At 42.2% G+C, this 21,361-nt stretch overlaps 1 protein-coding gene across 1 annotated transcript; it reads right to left on the reverse strand.

Annotated features, from left to right (window-relative positions):
• Positions 1-2,340: 2,340 nt before the first annotated feature.
• LOC131928854 (uncharacterized) lies at positions 2,341-21,238 on the reverse strand. Its single transcript, XM_059284999.1, has 7 exons — positions 21,153-21,238; positions 20,827-20,858; positions 20,531-20,707; positions 13,246-13,384; positions 12,570-12,688; positions 2,896-2,998; positions 2,341-2,487 (listed from the first exon to the last, which is right to left on the reverse strand). The coding sequence occupies exons 1-7, from the start codon at positions 21,187-21,189 to the stop codon at positions 2,453-2,455; spliced, it is 642 nt and encodes a 213-aa protein (XP_059140982.1). The 5' UTR covers positions 21,190-21,238; the 3' UTR covers positions 2,341-2,452.
• Between the last annotated feature and the right edge of the window lie 123 nt (positions 21,239-21,361).

The raw sequence follows: 21,361 nt of genomic DNA on the forward strand, positions 1-21,361 counted from the left end.
TCATTTTAACAGCTCTTCTTTATAAGAGTTTTGTGTATAATTTTTTATGAATGGACTGTGCGACCCTAAATTTAGAATGACCCCACACTACGTGAAATCTGAATGTCATTGTTTAATAGCGTTACGTGCCGTTTGTCATTGTAATTAAGTTGTAGGTGCGCGCGATTTGTGATTTATGGCTTCATTGTGTTTTATTAATGAGATGTACCTGTGAATAAAAGGTAAAGTATGTGTTTTTAATTGTAAGGTAAGATTAGCGTTGATTCACTCTCCTGTCTATAAAGATGAAAGCTATGATACGCTGGTTGTTTTGATGTGAAATATTAGTATGTATTCGAATCGTGACCGTTCGGATCGTTATCATAGATACTGACAGGTGGAGGGTGACGTAATGCTTACCTAGACAGGATGGGGGTTCTGAGGGTTGGTCGGTTACACAGGTGATGGGATGTGAGGGTTGGTCGGTTACACAGGAGTAGGGTGTGAGGGTTGGTCAGTTACACAGGAGTGGGGGTGTGTGGGTTGGTCGGTTACACAGATGATGGGTTCTGAGGGTTGGTCGGTTACACAGGAGGGGGGATCTGAGGGTTGGTCGGTTATATAGGAGTGGGGATGTGAGGGTTGGTCGGTTACACAGGAGTGGGGATGTGAGGGTTGGTCGGTTACATAGGAGTGGGGATGTAAGGGTTGGTCGGTTACACAGGAGTGGGGTTCTGAGGGTTGGTCGGTTACACAGGAGTGGGGATGTGAGGGTTGGTCGGTTACATGGGAGTGGGGATGTGAGGGTTGGTCGGTTACACAGGAGTGGGGATGTGAGGGTTGGTCGGTTAAACAGGAGTGGGGATGTGAGGGTTGGTCGGTTACACAGGAGTGGGGATGTGAGGGTTGGTCGGTTACATGGGAGTGGGGATGTGAGGGTTGGTCGGTTACACAGGAGTGGGGATGTGAGGGTTGGTCGGTTACACAGGAGTGGGGGTGTGTGGGTTGGTCGGTTACACAGGAGTGGGGATGTGAGGGTTGGTCGGTTAAACAGGAGTGGGGATGTGAGGGTTGGTCGGTTACATGGGAGTGGGGATGTGAGGTTTGGTCGGTTATAGCACAAGAGGGGGAATGTGAGGGTTGGTCGGTTACATAGAATTGGGAATGTGAAGGTGGGTCGGTTAAAGTACAAGTCAGTTGACCGTAAAAAAGATTTGGGAGTGGCTTGTGAATTGGCGATGATGCATTGGTGGCCAAAATCAGTTTGTGCACTGATTGCCCGTATCAGTTGGTGCCAGTTGGTGCACTTTTGGCCCATATCAAGTGACTGTGTTGTGGCCTGAATGGTGGAGAAAGTTAATTATAATCTAAATCGCATTTTTGTCAAATTTATTTTGTGGATTAAACTATTTTTACTTTTTTCTCATATCCAGTAACATTTTTCTTTTCTACGTGACCTTAGTTTAGTCTCAAAAGTTAGATGGGAATACAAAACGTTTAATTGAGTTAGGTTGGGAAAGGGGGTGCGGGTGGGGGTGGGGGTCGTGATTTTGTGAGTGTGTGTGTGTGCGGGGGTGTTGAAGTGTAGTTGTGTATGTTTGTGGATGGACTGTCGGTGAGAAGATGTTACTTGTAGGGGTGGGACGGTTGTAAGGGGGGGGGGGCGGTTTGGGAATTTTTTTTTTATTTTGTAAACTTTTTTTTTACTAATCTTAAAATAACTAACGTCTCACATTTAGTTGACATACACCGATACGACATTTTTTGAAACACATGTTTTCTTCTGCGCCTTTGAATGTTTCGATTTTTGTACAATTCCCATTCGCGCTGTTTTTAGCCTAGCTCTGCGATGCGCAAGTTTCTGTTGCGCAAGTTTCGGTTGCGCAAGTTTCGGTTGCGCAAGTTTCTGTTGCGCATGTTTCTGTTGCGCATGTTTCTGTTGCGCAAGTTTTTGTTGCGCAAGTTTCTGTTGCGCAAGTTTATGGTCACTATTATAATGTGAGCATGAGGACAACTTCAGCAGGAAACGGACAACAAAATGACCTTGACAGTGAGTCTGCCCCGAAGTGTATAATTACCGATTTTTAAAGTTCATAACATGACATCCGTGATCCGGTTTCATTACTGACCTTGCGACACTTATACCTTTATGTCCTATAAGTTGCACATTACTATTTGGAAAACTCATACATCAGGGGAAATAATAATGTTATATGTTACATCAAGGGAAATAATAATGTTATTTGATTTAATCCTAAAAGTAGAGTTATATCCCATTTCCTTTCAAGTAAAATAATGTTAAAACTGAGTTTAAATGTATTAAATACAACGAATTATCAAAGTTTTGAATCACAGGTTAGTTTATTTGTGTAAATTATATAATTGCCGTCTAATTAACTTGGTCCAATAGATAGATGTCGACGTCATCAAGATGATAGAAGACACCAGAGTTGTCAGTATCACTTCATGTAGATTACTCCAGCTGGTAAGGGAAGTTCTTTTGTATGCCTGGGGAACAAATAAGGACAAGGGCGTTATTTTTTTTTTAATTCTCTATCAATCTTTAAAATAATACATCTTTTAGATAATTCTTCAATAGTTCACACTGATCGACGCAATGAATAAATAAAAGGATAAACAGATTCAATAGATTAATAGTTAACATCTGTACATTTTTTACTAGATGGTTGGATACTAATTTCAAAATCAATTTAAAAAATTATTAATTATTTATTAATAAAATTTAGAATAAAAGGGTTATATAAAATAAAAAAGAAAATGGGATTTATAAAACGTATTTGGAGTTACATTATTAAAATAGTTATCATATTACAATATTAAAGTCTAGTTATTCGAAAATTTGATAATGTTTGTGCTAAGCTTAAATGCCATCATTAATGACACAACAGCTCTCACCTAAAGATGCAAAGCATTCAGTTTTCTCAGCGACTTTCATGTCTTTCTTCTTCTTTAAGTTCTCATAGACTCGCAGCATTTGTGGGGAGGAATCGTACCCAACCTGTCAACAAACAAAGTACATTACAATTTTTAGATCTACACGTATCTATACAATTGTGGTACTCGGGATAATAAAACAAGGAAAGACAATCGTGAACGTACACAACGAAAACAGGTGGGACGAGAGTTCTTCCCCCTGATCGATTTAAAAAAAAAATAAACTTGATCGTGACTTTGCCACCATTAACTTGCGCCTAATGTACCCCTACCTGTTCATTCATCTGTCTAATTTGTCCTTACCTGTTCATCCACCTAATTTGTCCCAACCTGTTCATCCACCTAATTTGTCCCAACCTGTTCATCCACCTGTCTAATTTGTCCCTACCTGTTCATCCACCTAATTTGTCCTTACCTGTTCATCCACCTAATTTGTCCCTACCTGTTCATCCACCTAATTTGTCCCAACCTGTTCATCCACCTAATTTGTCCCAACCTGTTCATCCACCTGTCTAATTTGTCCCTACCTGTTCATCCACCTAATTTGTCCCTACCTGTTCATCCACCTAATTTGTCCCAACCTGTTCATCCACCTAATTTGTCCCAACCTGTTCATCCACCTAATTTGTCCCAACCTGTTCATCCACCTAATTTGTCCCTACCTGTTCCCCCACCTGTCTAATTTGTCCCTACCTATTCATCCACCTAATTTGTCCCGACCTGTTCATCCACCTGTCTAATTTGTCCCAACCTGTTCATCCACCTAATTTGTCCCAACCTGTTCATCCACCTAATTTGTCCCTACCTGTTCATCCACCTAATTTGTCCCTACCTGTTCATCCACCTAATTTGTCCCAACCTGTTCATCCACCTGTCTAATTTGTCCCTACCTGTCTAACTTGTCCCTACCTGTTCATCCACCTGTCTAATTTGTCCCTACCTGTCTAACTTGTCCCTACCTATTCATCCACCTAATTTGTCCCTACCTGTTCATCCACCTGTCTAATTTGTCCCTACCTGTTCATCCACCTAATTTGTCCCAACCTGTTCATCCACCTAATTTGTCCCTACCTGTTCATCCACCTAATTTGTCCCAACCTGTTCATCCACCTGTCTAATTTGTCCCTACCTGTCTAACTTGTCCCTACCTGTTCATCCACCTGTCTAATTTGTCCCTACCTGTTCATCAACCTGTCTAATTTGTCCCTACATGTTCATCCACCTGTCTAATTTGTCTCTACCTGTTCATCCACCTAATATGTCCCTTCCTGTTCATCCACCTGTCTAATTTGTCCCTACCTGTTCATCCACCTGTCTAATTTGTCCCTACCTGTTCATCCACCTAATTTGTTCCGACCTGTACATCCACCTAATTTGTCCCTACCTGTACATCCACCTAATTTGTCCCTACCTGTTCATCCACCTAATTTGTCTCTACCTGTACATCCACCTAATTTGTCCCTACCTGTTCATCCACCTGTCTAATTTGCCCCTACCTGTTCATCCACCTAATTTGTCCCTACCTGTTCATCCACCTGTCTAATTTGTCTCTACCTGTACATCCACCTAATTTGTCCCTACCTGTTCATCCACCTGTCTTATTTGCCCCTACCTGTTCATCCACCTAATTTGTCCCTACCTGTTCATCCACCTGCCTAATTTGTCCCTACCTGTTCATCCACCTAATTTGTCTCTACCTGTTCATCCACCTAATTTGTCCCTACCTGTTCATCCACCTAATTTGTCCCTACCTGTTCATCCACCTGTCTAATTTGTCCCTACCTGTCTAACTTGTCCCTACCTGTTCATCCACCTGTTTAATTTGTCCCTACCTGTTCATCCACCTGTCTAATTTGTCTCTACCTGTACATCCACCTAATTTGCCCCTACCTGTTCATCGACCTAATTTGTCCCTACCTTTACATCCACCTAATTTGTCCCTACCTGTTCATCCACCTGTCTAATTTGCCCCTACCTGTTCATCCACCTAATTTGTCCCTACCTGTTCATCCACCTGTCTAATTTGCCCCTACCTGTACATCCACCTAATTTGTCCCTACCTGTTCATCCACCTAATTTGTCCCAACCTGTTCATCCACCTAATTTGCCCCTACCTGTTCATCCACCTAATTTGTCCCTACCTGTACATCCACCTAATTTGTCCCTACCTGTTCATCCACCTGTCTAATTTGTCCCTACCTGTTCATCCACCTGTCTAATTTGTCCCTACCTGTCCATTCACCTTCCTAATTTGTCCCTAACTCTCCATCCACCTAATTTGCCCCTACCTGTTCATCCACCTAATTTGTTCCTACCTGTACATCCACCTAATTTGTCCCTACCTGTTCATCCACCTGTCTAATTTGTCCCTACCTGTCTAACTTGTCCCTACCTGTTCATCCACCTGTCTAATTTGTCCCTACCTGTTCATCCACCCGCCTAATTTGTCCCTACCTGTTCATCAACCTGTCTAATTTGTCCCTACCTGTTCATCCACCTGTCTAATTTGTCCCTACCTGTTCATCCAACTAATTTGTCTCTACCTGTTCATCCACCTGTCTAATTTGTCCCTACCTGTTCATCCACCTGTCTAATTTGTCCCTACCTGTTCATCCACCTGTCTAATTTGTCCCTACCATTTATCCACCTGTCTAATTTGTCCATACCTGTCTAATTTGTCCCAACCTGTTCATCCACCTGTCTAATTTGTCCCTACCTGTCTAACTTGTCCCTACCTGTTCATCCACCTGTCTAATTTGTCCCTACCTGTTCATCAACCTTTCTAATTTGTCACTACCTGTTCATCCACCTGTCTAATTTGTCTCTACCTGTTCATCCACCTAATATGTCCCTTCCTGTTCATCCACCTGTCTAATTTGTCCCTACCTGTTCATCCACCTGTCTAATTTGTCCCTACCTGTTCATCCACCTAATTTGTCCCTACCTGTACATCCACCTAATTTGTCCCTACCTGTACATCCACCTAATTTGTCCCTACCTGTTCATCCACCTAATTTGTCTCTACATGTACATCCACCTAATTTGTCCCTACCTGTTCATCCACCTGTCTTATTTGCCCCTACCTGTTCATCCACCTAATTTGTCCCTACCTGTTCATCCACCTAATTTGTCTCTACCTGTTCATCCACCTAATTTGTCCCTACCTGTTCATCCACCTAATTTGTCCCTACCTGTTCATCCACCTGTCTAATTTGTCCCTACCTGTCTAACTTGTCCCTACCTGTTCATCCACCTGTCTAATTTGTCCCTACCTGTTCATCCACCTGTCTAATTTGTCTCTACCTGTACATCCACCTAATTTGCCCCTACCTGTTCATCCACCTAATTTGTCCCTACCTGTACATCCACCTAATTTGTCCCTACCTGTTCATCCACCTGTCTAATTTGCCCCTACCTGTTCATCCACCTAATTTGTCCCTACCTGTTCATCCACCTGTCTAATTTGCCCCTACCTGTACATCCACCTAATTTGTCCCTACCTGTTCATCCACCTGTCTAATTTGCCCCTACCTGTTCATCCACCTAATTTGTCCCTACCTGTTCATCCACCTGTCTAATTTGCCCCTACCTGTACATCCACCTAATTTGTCCCAACCTGTTCATCCACCTAATTTGTCCCTACCTGTTCATCCACCTAATTTGCCCCTACCTGTTCATCCACCTAATTTGTCCCTACCTGTACATCCACCTAATTTGTCCCTACCTGTTCATCCACCTGTCTAATTTGTCCCTACCTGTTCATCCACCTGTCTAATTTGTCCCTACCTGTCCATTCACCTTCCTAATTTGTCCCTAACTCTCCATCCACCTAATTTGCCCCTACCTGTTCATCCACCTAATTTGTTCCTACCTGTACATCCACCTAATTTGCCCCTACCTGTTCATCCACCTAATTTGTCCCTACCTGTTCATCCACCTGTCTAATTTGCCCCTACCTGTACATCCACCTAATTTGTCCCTACCTGTTCATCCACCTGTCTAATTTGCCCCTACCTGTTCATCCACCTAATTTGTCCCTACCTGTTCATCCACCTGTCTAATTTGCCCCTACCTGTACATCCACCTAATTTGTCCCAACCTGTTCATCCACCTAATTTGTCCCTACCTGTTCATCCACCTAATTTGCCCCTACCTGTTCATCCACCTAATTTGTCCCTACCTGTACATCCACCTAATTTGTCCCTACCTGTTCATCCACCTGTCTAATTTGTCCCTACCTGTTCATCCACCTGTCTAATTTGTCCCTACCTGTCCATTCACCTTCCTAATTTGTCCCTAACTCTCCATCCACCTAATTTGTCCCTACCTGTTCATCCACCTAATTTGTTCCTACCTGTACATCCACCTAATTTGTCCCTACCTGTTCATCCACCTGTCTAATTTGTCCCTACCTGTTCATCCACCCGCCTAATTTGTCCCTACCTGTTCATCAACCTGTCTAATTTGTCCCTACCTGTTCATCAACCTGTCTAATTTGTCCCTACCTGTTCATCCACCTGTCTAATTTGTCCCTACCTGTTCATCCACCTAATTTGTCCCTACCTGTTCATCCACCTAATTTGTCCCTACATGTTCATCAACCTGTCTAATTTGTCCCTACCATTTATCCACCTGTCTAATTTGTCCCTACCTGTACATCCACCTGTCTAATTTGTCCCTACCTGTTCATCCACCTAATTTGTCCCTACATGTTCATCAACCTGTCTAATTTGTCCCTACCATTTATCCACCTGTCTAATTTGTCCCTACCTGTACATCCACCTGTCTAATTTGTCCCTACCTGTTCATCCACCTAATTTATCCCTACCTGCTCATTCACCTGTCTAATTTGTCCCTACCTGTTCATCCACCTAATTTGTCCCTACCTGTTCATCCACCTAATTTGTCCCTACATGTTCATCAACCTGTCTAATTTGTCCCTACCATTTATCCACCTGTCTAATTTGTCCCTACCTGTACATCCACCTGTCTAATTTGTCCCTACCTGTCCATCCACCTGTCTAATTTGTCCCTACCTGTCTAATTTGTCCCTACCTGTTCATCCACCTAATTTGTCCCTACCTGTTCATCCACCTGTCTAATTTGTCCCTACCTGTTCATCCACCTAATTTATCCTACCTGCTCATTCACCTGTCTAATTTGTCCCTACCTGTTCATCCACCTAATTTGTCCCTACATGTTCATCAACCTGTCTAATTTGTCCCTACCATTTATCCACCTGTCTAATTTGTCCCTACCTGTACATCCACCTGTCTAATTTGTCCCTACCTGTCCATCCACCTGTCTAATTTGTCCCTACCTGTCTAATTTGTCCCTACCTGTTCATCCACCTAATTTGTCCCGACCTGTACATCCACCTAATTTGTCCCTACCTGTACATCCACCTAATTTGTCCCTACCTGTTCATCCACCTAATTTGTCTCTACCTGTACATCCACCTAATTTGTCCCTACCTGTTCATCCACCTGTCTAATTTGCCCCTACCTGTTCATCCACCTAATTTGTCCCTACCTGTTCATCCACCTGTCTAATTTGTCTCTACCTGTACATCCACCTAATTTGTCCCTACCTGTTCATCCACCTGTCTTATTTGCCCCTACCTGTTCATCCACCTAATTTGTCCCTACCTGTTCATCCACCTGCCTAATTTGTCCCTACCTGTTCATCCACCTAATTTGTCTCTACCTGTTCATCCACCTAATTTGTCCCTACCTGTTCATCCACCTAATTTGTCCCTACCTGTTCATCCACCTGTCTAATTTGTCCCTACCTGTCTAACTTGTCCCTACCTGTTCATCCACCTGTTTAATTTGTCCCTACCTGTTCATCCACCTGTCTAATTTGTCTCTACCTGTACATCCACCTAATTTGCCCCTACCTGTTCATCCACCTAATTTGTCCCTACCTTTACATCCACCTAATTTGTCCCTACCTGTTCATCCACCTGTCTAATTTGCCCCTACCTGTTCATCCACCTAATTTGTCCCTACCTGTTCATCCACCTGTCTAATTTGCCCCTACCTGTACATCCACCTAATTTGTCCCTACCTGTTCATCCACCTAATTTGTCCCAACCTGTTCATCCACCTAATTTGCCCCTACCTGTTCATCCACCTAATTTGTCCCTACCTGTACATCCACCTAATTTGTCCCTACCTGTTCATCCACCTGTCTAATTTGTCCCTACCTGTTCATCCACCTGTCTAATTTGTCCCTACCTGTCCATTCACCTTCCTAATTTGTCCCTAACTCTCCATCCACCTAATTTGCCCCTACCTGTTCATCCACCTAATTTGTTCCTACCTGTACATCCACCTAATTTGTCCCTACCTGTTCATCCACCTGTCTAATTTGTCCCTACCTGTCTAACTTGTCCCTACCTGTTCATCCACCTGTCTAATTTGTCCCTACCTGTTCATCCACCCGCCTAATTTGTCCCTACCTGTTCATCAACCTGTCTAATTTGTCCCTACCTGTTCATCCACCTGTCTAATTTGTCCCTACCTGTTCATCCACATAATTTGTCCCTACCTGTTCATCCACCTGTCTAATTTGTCCCTACCTGTTCATCCACCTGTCTAATTTGTCCCTACCTGTTCATCCACCTGTCTAATTTGTCCCTACCATTTATCCACCTGTCTAATTTGTCCATACCTGTCTAATTTGTCCCAACCTGTTCATCCACCTGTCTAATTTGTCCCTACCTGTCTAACTTGTCCCTACCTGTTCATCCACCTGTCTAATTTGTCCCTACCTGTTCATCAACCTTTCTAATTTGTCCCTACCTGTTCATCCACCTGTCTAATTTGTCTCTACCTGTTCATCCACCTAATATGTCCCTTCCTGTTCATCCACCTGTCTAATTTGTCCCTACCTGTTCATCCACCTGTCTAATTTGTCCCTACCTGTTCATCCACCTAATTTGTCCCTACCTGTACATCCACCTAATTTGTCCCTACCTGTACATCCACCTAATTTGTCCCTACCTGTTCATCCACCTAATTTGTCTCTACCTGTACATCCACCTAATTTGTCCCTACCTGTTCATCCACCTGTCTTATTTGCCCCTACCTGTTCATCCACCTAATTTGTCCCTACCTGTTCATCCACCTGTCTAATTTGTCCCTACCTGTTCATCCACCTAATTTGTCTCTACCTGTTCATCCACCTAATTTGTCCCTACCTGTTCATCCACCTAATTTGTCCCTACCTGTTCATCCACCTGTCTAATTTGTCCCTACCTGTCTAACTTGTCCCTACCTGTTCATCCACCTGTCTAATTTGTCCCTACCTGTTCATCCACCTGTCTAATTTGTCTCTACCTGTACATCCACCTAATTTGCCCCTACCTGTTCATCCACCTAATTTGTCCCTACCTGTACATCCACCTAATTTGTCCCTACCTGTTCATCCACCTGTCTAATTTGCCCCTACCTGTTCATCCACCTAATTTGTCCCTACCTGTTCATCCACCTGTCTAATTTGCCCCTACCTGTACATCCACCTAATTTGTCCCTACCTGTTCATCCACCTGTCTAATTTGCCCCTACCTGTTCATCCACCTAATTTGTCCCTACCTGTTCATCCACCTGTCTAATTTGCCCCTACCTGTACATCCACCTAATTTGTCCCAACCTGTTCATCCACCTAATTTGTCCCTACCTGTTCATCCACCTAATTTGCCCCTACCTGTTCATCCACCTAATTTGTCCCTACCTGTACATCCACCTAATTTGTCCCTACCTGTTCATCCACCTGTCTAATTTGTCCCTACCTGTTCATCCACCTGTCTAATTTGTCCCTACCTGTCCATTCACCTTCCTAATTTGTCCCTAACTCTCCATCCACCTAATTTGCCCCTACCTGTTCATCCACCTAATTTGTTCCTACCTGTACATCCACCTAATTTGCCCCTACCTGTTCATCCACCTAATTTGTCCCTACCTGTTCATCCACCTGTCTAATTTGCCCCTACCTGTACATCCACCTAATTTGTCCCTACCTGTTCATCCACCTGTCTAATTTGCCCCTACCTGTTCATCCACCTAATTTGTCCCTACCTGTTCATCCACCTGTCTAATTTGCCCCTACCTGTACATCCACCTAATTTGTCCCAACCTGTTCATCCACCTAATTTGTCCCTACCTGTTCATCCACCTAATTTGCCCCTACCTGTTCATCCACCTAATTTGTCCCTACCTGTACATCCACCTAATTTGTCCCTACCTGTTCATCCACCTGTCTAATTTGTCCCTACCTGTTCATCCACCTGTCTAATTTGTCCCTACCTGTCCATTCACCTTCCTAATTTGTCCCTAACTCTCCATCCACCTAATTTGCCCCTACCTGTTCATCCACCTAATTTGTTCCTACCTGTACATCCACCTAATTTGTCCCTACCTGTTCATCCACCTGTCTAATTTGTCCCTACCTGTTCATCCACCCGCCTAATTTGTCCCTACCTGTTCATCAACCTGTCTAATTTGTCCCTACCTGTTCATCAACCTGTCTAATTTGTCCCTACCTGTTCATCCACCTGTCTAATTTGTCCCTACCTGTTCATCCACCTAATTTGTCCCTACCTGTTCATCCACCTAATTTGTCCCTACATGTTCATCAACCTGTCTAATTTGTCCCTACCATTTATCCACCTGTCTAATTTGTCCCTACCTGTACATCCACCTGTCTAATTTGTCCCTACCTGTTCATCCACCTAATTTGTCCCTACATGTTCATCAACCTGTCTAATTTGTCCCTACCATTTATCCACCTGTCTAATTTGTCCCTACCTGTACATCCACCTGTCTAATTTGTCCCTACCTGTTCATCCACCTAATTTATCCCTACCTGCTCATTCACCTGTCTAATTTGTCCCTACCTGTTCATCCACCTAATTTGTCCCTACCTGTTCATCCACCTAATTTGTCCCTACATGTTCATCAACCTGTCTAATTTGTCCCTACCATTTATCCACCTGTCTAATTTGTCCCTACCTGTACATCCACCTGTCTAATTTGTCCCTACCTGTCCATCCACCTGTCTAATTTGTCCCTACCTGTCTAATTTGTCCCTACCTGTTCATCCACCTAATTTGTCCCTACCTGTTCATCCACCTGTCTAATTTGTCCCTACCTGTTCATCCACCTAATTTATCCTACCTGCTCATTCACCTGTCTAATTTGTCCCTACCTGTTCATCCACCTAATTTGTCCCTACATGTTCATCAACCTGTCTAATTTGTCCCTACCATTTATCCACCTGTCTAATTTGTCCCTACCTGTACATCCACCTGTCTAATTTGTCCCTACCTGTCCATCCACCTGTCTAATTTGTCCCTACCTGTCTAATTTGTCCCTACCTGTCTAATTTGTCCCTACCTGTCTAATTTGTCCCTACCTGTTCATCCACCTAATTTGTCCCTACCTGTTCATCCACCTGTCTAATTTGTCCCTACCATTTATCCACCTGTCTAATTTGTCCCTACCTGTCTAATTTGTCCCTACCTGTTCATCCACCTGTCTAATTTGTCCCTACCATTTATCCACCTGTCTAATTTGTCCCTACCTGTCTAATTTGTCCCTACCTGTTCATCCACCTGTCTAATTTGTCCCTACCTGTTCATCCACCTGCCGAACACTGTCACGTTTCACGGTGAGTGCCACGCTCCCGCCAGCTTCTATACATGACGTCACCTGGTCACTCAAGCGTGAGACCTCTGAGATCAACAGCTGATCTGTAACAGTCAACAGTCAACATGTGTTGGTCATTGAAGCGTTCATACCTGACGTCATACTTCTTATTGGTAAGGGGGGGGGGGGTCGGACGGTTAGGAGTGATGGGGGAGGGGGTTGACATTCTGAGTATTGATGGGGGGTGGGGGGGGGGATAAAATAAGCTTATGTTATATCTTTGATTATCGACCCCTTAATGTACGTAAAATCCCCAAGGAAAGACGAAAGTAGGTAGGCCATAATTAACTTATGAAGTAGGGCATGTTTATTGACCTCGGCATATGAAGGGATGTTGTGATCAGTTCTATGCCCAGCTTCCTTTACTTTTTCCAACGTAAGTCAGGTACCCATCAGAGCTGGGTGGACTTAAGGACCTCCTTGAGTCAAAAGTCCAAACCGACATGAACTCAAGACATTCAAGCAACTCGAGACCTTCAAGCAAGAAGTCAAACGCCCTACCGTTCAACTACCCGTCCCCTGTTAACTTAGTTGATTGATACTATTTTTGGAGTTAAAAATAATGTTCTACATACGTTCTACTAGAAACCTAGAGACTTACAGTCCTTATAGAAGGGATCGTTAGATTGTAACTCAACAATCTGGAGCACGCAAGCTGTTAGTGAGGCCTCCGATGCCGATACTTCTTCCTGGCCACTTTTGATATCAGCCTGTTCAATGGCCGTGTTTCTTCTCGCTACCTACACACGTGTGATGTATGGGTTAAATAAGTCGTGATGTATGGGTTAAATAAGTCGTGATGTATTGGTTAAATAAGGTATGATGTATTGGTTAAATAAGGTGTGATGTATGGGTTAAATAAGTAGTGATGTATTGGTTAAATAAGGTGTGATGTATGGGTTAAATAAGTAGTGATGTATGGGTTAAATAAGGCGTGATGTATGGGTTAAATAAGGTGTGATGTATGGGTTAAATAATTCGTGATGTATGGGTTAAATAAGGCGTGATGTATGGGTTAAATAAGGTGTGATGTATGGGTTAAATAAGTCGTGATGTATGGGTTAAATAAGGTGTGATATATGGGTTAAATAAGTCGTGATGTATGGGTTAAATAAGGTGTGATGTATGGGTTAAATAAGGTGTGATGTATGGGTTAAATAAGGTGTGATGTATGGGTTAAATAAGGCGTGATGTATGGGTTAAATAAGTCGTGATGTATGGGTTAAATAAGGTGTGATGTATGGGTTAAATAAGGTGTGATGTATGGGTTAAAAAAGGCGTGATATATGGGTTAAATAAGGTGTGATGTATGGGTTAAATAAGTCGTGATGTATGGGTTAAATAAGTCGTGATGTATGGGTTAAATAAGGCGTGATATATGGGTTAAATAAGTCGTGATGTATGGGTTAAATAAGTCGTGATGTATGGGTTAAATAAGTCGTGATGTATGGGTTAAATAAGTCGTGATGTATCAGTTAAATAAGGCGTGATGTATGGGTTAAATAAGGTGTGATTTATGGGTTAAATGAGGTGTGATGTATGGGTTAAATAAGTCGTGATGTATGGGTTAAATAAGGCGTGATGTATGGGTTAAATAAGGTGTGATGTATGGGTTAAATAAGGTGTGATGTATGGGTTAAACAAGGTGTGATGTATGGGTTAAATAAGGTGTGATGTATGGGTTAAATAAGGCGTGATGTATGGGTTAAATAAGGTGTGATGTATGGGTTAAAAAAGGCGTGATATATGGGTTAAATAAGGTGTGATGTATGGGTTAAATAAGTCGTGATGTATGGGTTAAATAAGGTGTGATGTATGGGTTAAATAAGTCGTGATGTATGGGTTAAATAAGTCGTAATGTATGGGTTAAATAAGGTGTGATGTATGGGTTAAATAAGGTGTGATGTATGGGTTAAATAAGGTGTGATGTATGGGTTAAATAAGGTGTGATGTATGGGTTAAATAAGGCGTGATGTATGGGTTAAATAAGGTATGATGTATGGGTTAAATAAGGTGTGATGTATGCGTTAAATAAGGTGTGATGTATGGGTTAAATATGTCGTGATGCATGGGTTAAATAAGGCGTGATGTATGGGTTAAGTAAGGCGTGATGTATGGGTTAAATAAGTCGTGATGTATGGGTTAAATAAGGCGTGATGTATGGGTTAAATAAGTCGTGATGTATGGGTTAAAAAAGGCGTGATATATGGGTTAAATAAGTCGTGATGTATGGGTTAAATAAGGCGTGATGTATGGGTTAAATAAGGTGTGATGTATGGGTTAAATATGTCGTGATGCATGGGTTAAATAAGGCGTGATGTATGGGTTAAATAAGGTGTGATGTATGGGTTAAATAAGGTGTGATTTATGGGTTAAATGAGGTGTGATGTATGGGTTAAATATGTCGTGATGCATGGGTTAAATAAGGCGTGATGTATGGGTTAAATAAGGTGTGATGTATGGGTTAAATAAGGTGTGATTTATGGGTTAAATGAGGTGTGATGTATGGGTTAAATATGTCGTGATGCATGGGTTAAATAAGGCGTGATGTATGGGTTAAATAAGGCGTGATGTATGGGTTAAATAAGTCGTGATGTATGGGTTAAATAAGGCGTGATGTATGGGTTAAATAAGTCGTGATGTATGGGTTAAATAAGGTGTGATGTATGGGTTAAATAATTCGTGATGTATGGGTTAAATAAGGCGTGATGTATGGGTTAAATAAGGTGTGATGTATGGGTTAAATAAGTCGTGATGTATGGGTTAAATAAGGTGTGATATATGGGTTAAATAAGGTGTGATGTATGGGTTAAATAAGGTGTGATGTATGGGTTAAATAAGGCGTGATGTATGGGTTAAATAAGGTGTGATGTATGGGTTAAATAAGTCGTGATGTATGGGTTAAATAAGGTGTGATGTATGGGTTAAATAAGGTGTGATGTATGGGTTAAATAAGGTGTGATGTATGGGTTAAATAAGGCGTGATGTATGGGTTAAATAAGGCGTGATGTATGGGTTAAATAAGGTGTGATGTATGGGATAAATAAGTCGTCATATATGGGTTAAATAAGTCGTGGTGTATGGGTTAAATTAGGTGTGATGTATGGGTTAAATAAGTCGTCATATATGGGTTAAATAAGGTGTGATGTATGGGTTAAATAAGTCGTGATGTATGGGTTAAGTAAGGCGTGATGTATGGGTTAAATAAGGTGTGATGTATGGGTTAAATAAGGTGTGATGTATGGGTTAAATAAGGTGTGATGTATGGGTTAAATAAGGTGTGATGTATGGGTTAAATAAGGTGTGACGTATGGGTTAAATAAGTCGTGATGTATGGGTTAAGTAAGGCGTGATGTATGGGTTAAATAAGTCGTGATGTATGGGTTAAATAAGGCGTGATGTATGGGTTTAATAAGGTTATTTTTCAAAACTATTGACAGCTTTATTCAAAGTATATCTTAAGTTACCATATATCCACATACAATTTTTTCCTATATTTTAATGTCGTATACATAAATGTCAAATAATTTATTGTCACGAACATTTTTTTACATGCCTGGCTATTCCGCACCTTACGGTCACATACCTGTTTGTCACAGTTATTGCTATCACATACGTTATTGTCACATACCTCACCATGTCCCAGTGACACACGGATTTATCACGTTGACAATAACAGTTACATACTGCCACTCTGGTCGTTTGCAGTGATGACATCATGATATCATTACTTGACAGCCACACAGATATCACTACAACTCACACTGCCATTACCAAATGTCACACTAACATCAACACATACAACACTAACATTACCATCTACCACACTAATATCACCACCTACCAAACTAACAACGTCACCACCTACCACAGTAACATTACCACCTTCCATACTAACATCACCACCTACCACACTAACATCACCACCTACCACACTAACATCACAACCTACAACACTAATATCACCACCTACCTCACTAGCATCACAACCTACCACAGTAACATCACCACCTACAACACTAATATCACCACCTACCTCACTAGCATCACAACCTACCACAGTAACATCACCACCTACAACACTAATATCACCACCTAACACTATCATCACCACCTACCACACTAACATCACCACCTATCACACTAACATCACCACCTACCACACTAACATCACCACCTACCACACTAACATCACCACCTATCACACTAACATCACCACCTACCACACTAACATCACCACCTATCACACTAACATCACCACCTACCACACTAACATCACCACCTACCACACTAACATCACCACCTACCACACTAATATCACCACCTACCACACTAACATCACCACCTATCACACTAAAATCACCACCTATCACACTAACATCACCACCTCTCACACTAATATCACCACCTACCACTTAACAACATCACCTACCATACTAACATCACAACCTACCACAGTAACATCACCACCTACAACACTAACATTACCACCTCTCACACTAATATCACCACCTACCACACTAACAACATCACAACCTACCACACTAACATCACCACCTACCACACTAACATCACCACCTACCACACTAGCATCACAACCTACCACAGTAACATCACCACCTACAACACTAACATTACCACCTCTCACACTAATATCACCACCTACCACACTAACAACATCACAACCTACCACACTAACATCACCACCTACCATACTAACATCACCACCTACCACACTAACATCACCACCTATCACACTAACATCACCACCTACCACACTAATATCACCACCTACCACACTAACAACATCACAACCTACCACACTAACATCACCACCTATCACACTAAAATCACCACCTATCACACTAACATCACCACCTCTCACACTAATATCACCACCTACCACTTAACAACATCACCTACCACACTAACATCACAACCTACCACAGTAACATCACCACCTACAACACTAACATTACCACCTCTCACACTAATATCACCACCTACCACACTAACAACATCACAACCTACCACACTAACATCACCACCTACCACACTAACATCACCACCTACCACACTAGCATCACAACCTACCACAGTAACATCACCACCTACAACACTAACATTACCACCTCTCACACTAATATCACCACCTACCACACTAACAACATCACAACCTACCACACTAACATCACCACCTACCATACTAACATCACCACCTACCACACTAACATCACCACCTATCACACTAACATCACCACCTACCACACTAACATCACCACCTACCACACTAATATCACCACCTACCACACTAACATCACCACCTATCACACTAACATCACCACCTATCACACTAACATCACCACCTCTCACACTAACATCACCACCTACCACACTAACATCACCACCTACCACACTAACATCACAACCTACCACACTAACATCACAACCTACCACATTAACATCACCACCTACCACACTAACAACATCACCACCTACCACACTAACATCACAACCTACCACACTAACATCACCACCTATAACAATACCATCACCACCTACCACACTAACATCACCACCTACCACACTAGCATCACAACCTACCACACTAACATCACCACCTACCACACTAACATCACCACCTACCACACTAACATCACCACCTATCACACTAACATCACCACCTACCACACTAACATCACCACCTATCACACTAACATCACCACCTACCACACTAACATCACCACCTACCACACTAACATCACCACCTACCACACTAATATCACCACCTACCACACTAACATCACCACCTATCACACTAAAATCACCACCTATCACACTAACATCACCACCTCTCACACTAATATCACCACCTACCACTTAACAACATCACCTACCATACTAACATCACAACCTACCACAGTAACATCACCACCTACAACACTAACATTACCACCTCTCACACTAATATCACCACCTACCACACTAACAACATCACAACCTACCACACTAACATCACCACCTACCACACTAACATCACCACCTACCACACTAGCATCACAACCTACCACAGTAACATCACCACCTACAACACTAACATTACCACCTCTCACACTAATATCACCACCTACCACACTAACAACATCACAACCTACCACACTAACATCACCACCTACCATACTAACATCACCACCTACCACACTAACATCACCACCTATCACACTAACATCACCACCTACCACACTAATATCACCACCTACCACACTAACAACATCACACCCTACCACACTAACATCACCACCTATCACACTAAAATCACCACCTATCACACTAACATCACCACCTCTCACACTAATATCACCACCTACCACTTAACAACATCACCTACCACACTAACATCACAACCTACCACAGTAACATCACCACCTACAACACTAACATTACCACCTCTCACACTAATATCACCACCTACCACACTAACAACATCACAACCTACCACACTAACATCACCACCTACCACACTAACATCACCACCTACCACACTAGCATCACAACCTACCACAGTAACATCACCACCTACAACACTAACATTACCACCTCTCACACTAATATCACCACCTACCACACTAACAACATCACAACCTACCACACTAACATCACCACCTACCATACTAACATCACCACCTACCACACTAACATCACCACCTATCACACTAACATCACCACCTACCACACTAACATCACCACCTACCACACTAATATCACCACCTACCACACTAACATCACCACCTATCACACTAACATCACCACCTATCACACTAACATCACCACCTCTCACACTAACATCACCACCTACCATACTAACATCACCACCTACCACACTAACATCACAACCTACCACACTAACATCACAACCTACCACATTAACATCACCACCTACCACACTAACAACATCACCACCTACCGCACTAACATCACAACCTACCACACTAACATCACCACCTATAACAATACCATCACCACCTACCACACTAACATCACCACCTACCACACTAGCATCACAACCTACCACAGTAACATCACCACCTACAACACTAACATTACCACCTCTCACACTAATATCACCACCTACCACACTAACAACATCACAACCTACCACACTAACATCACCACCTACCATACTAACATCACCACCTACCACACTAACATCACCACCTACCATACTAACATCACCACCTACCACACTAACATCACAACCTACCACACTAACATCACCACCTACCATACTAACATCACCACCTACCACACTAACATCACCACCTACCATACTAACATCACCACCTACCACACTAACATCACCACCTACCACACTAACATCACAACCTGCCACACTAACATCACCACCTACCACACTAACATCACCACCTACCACACTAACATCACAACCTACCACACTAACATCACAACCTACCACATTAACATCACCACCTACCACACTAACAACATCACCACCTACCACACTAACAACATCACCACCTACCACACTAACAACATCACCACCTACCACACTAACAACATCACCACCCATCATACTGCCATCACCACCTACCACCTAACATTCTAACATCACCAAATACCACACTGCCAATATACTAACAACATCACCACCTAACGCACTAACAACATCCTCAACTACCACACTAACAACATCATCAACTTTCTCCATAACATCACCACCTACCACACTGCCAACATACTAACATCACCACCTACCACACTAACATCACCACCTACCACACTGCCAATATACTAACAACATCACCACCTACCACACTGCCAACACACTAACAACATCACCACCTCTGACACTACCACCAACCACTTACATTGACCGAAGCGTCCTGCGCCATCTTCCTCCTACTCCCGTACAAAAACAACCGCCTCTCACACCTGTCCAGAGCTTGAGCCCTCAGTCTGGCATAAGATTTCCAGTACTTGGACAGGATGGTCAGCTCTGGTGGTCTCCACGCCCGTGTGTCTCTGCTTACGTCATCCTGGGGATCCTGGCATTTGAGCAAATTGATGGAGTTAAAGATACCAAATGTCCTGCACCGCGTGTTACTACTAGTCGGTTCTCACTATAAACCAATATAGTTATAGATCACTATGGCTCATTACTTACCAGGCTTTGAGAGACATCCAGAGTTGCTAGAACTGCAGACAAAAGATCTTTACTCATTACATTATTACATTATATATATATATATATATATATATATATATATATATATATATATATATATATTATATATATATAGGTATATACAGCATTATACCTTGAGTAGAGGCCAAATCAGCCTTTGAAAAAGGGTATAGTTATAGGTATAATGCTTTTTATCCTAATTTTTTAAAATTTATTTGTGAATGTATGTACATTTTTAACATTAAAATTTAAATAAGTTTGTGCTGTTTACTATCTTACCTCGATAGCAAAAAAAAAAAAATTACCTAAGATAAGTAATACGACCGAGAACGCTATATTCATTTTTATCGTAGTAAAGTAGTCCTCTGGAAGTAGAGGGCTAAACTATTGCTAATTTCTATAATTCGTTGCATTATTTATATAACATTTATACCCAAATATCCAATAGCGGAGACTAGAAAGGGGACAGAATGATGTATTCGGTTCATTAAATTGTCTCCCCTGTCGGTGATAT

Source organism: Physella acuta, unplaced genomic scaffold (genome assembly GCF_028476545.2).
Source record: "Physella acuta isolate Inbredline_101_S28 unplaced genomic scaffold, ASM2847654v3 ptg001556l, whole genome shotgun sequence".
Taxonomy (NCBI): domain Eukaryota; kingdom Metazoa; phylum Mollusca; class Gastropoda; family Physidae; genus Physella; species Physella acuta.

What these genes read in the sequence shown, in the direction of transcription:
- LOC131928854 (XM_059284999.1), bottom strand. Translation starts at nt 21,189, where the DNA reads ATGAATATAGCGTTCTCGGTCGTATTACTTATCTTAG. An exon ending in TGGATGTCTCTCAAAGCCTG is followed by an intron (nt 20,708 to 20,826) that starts GTAAGTAATGAG and finishes CTCAAATGCCAG; the next exon opens with GATCCCCAGGATGACGTAAG. An exon ending in CGCAGGACGCTTCGGTCAAT is followed by an intron (nt 13,385 to 20,530) that starts GTAAGTGGTTGG and finishes ACACGTGTGTAG; the next exon opens with GTAGCGAGAAGAAACACGGC.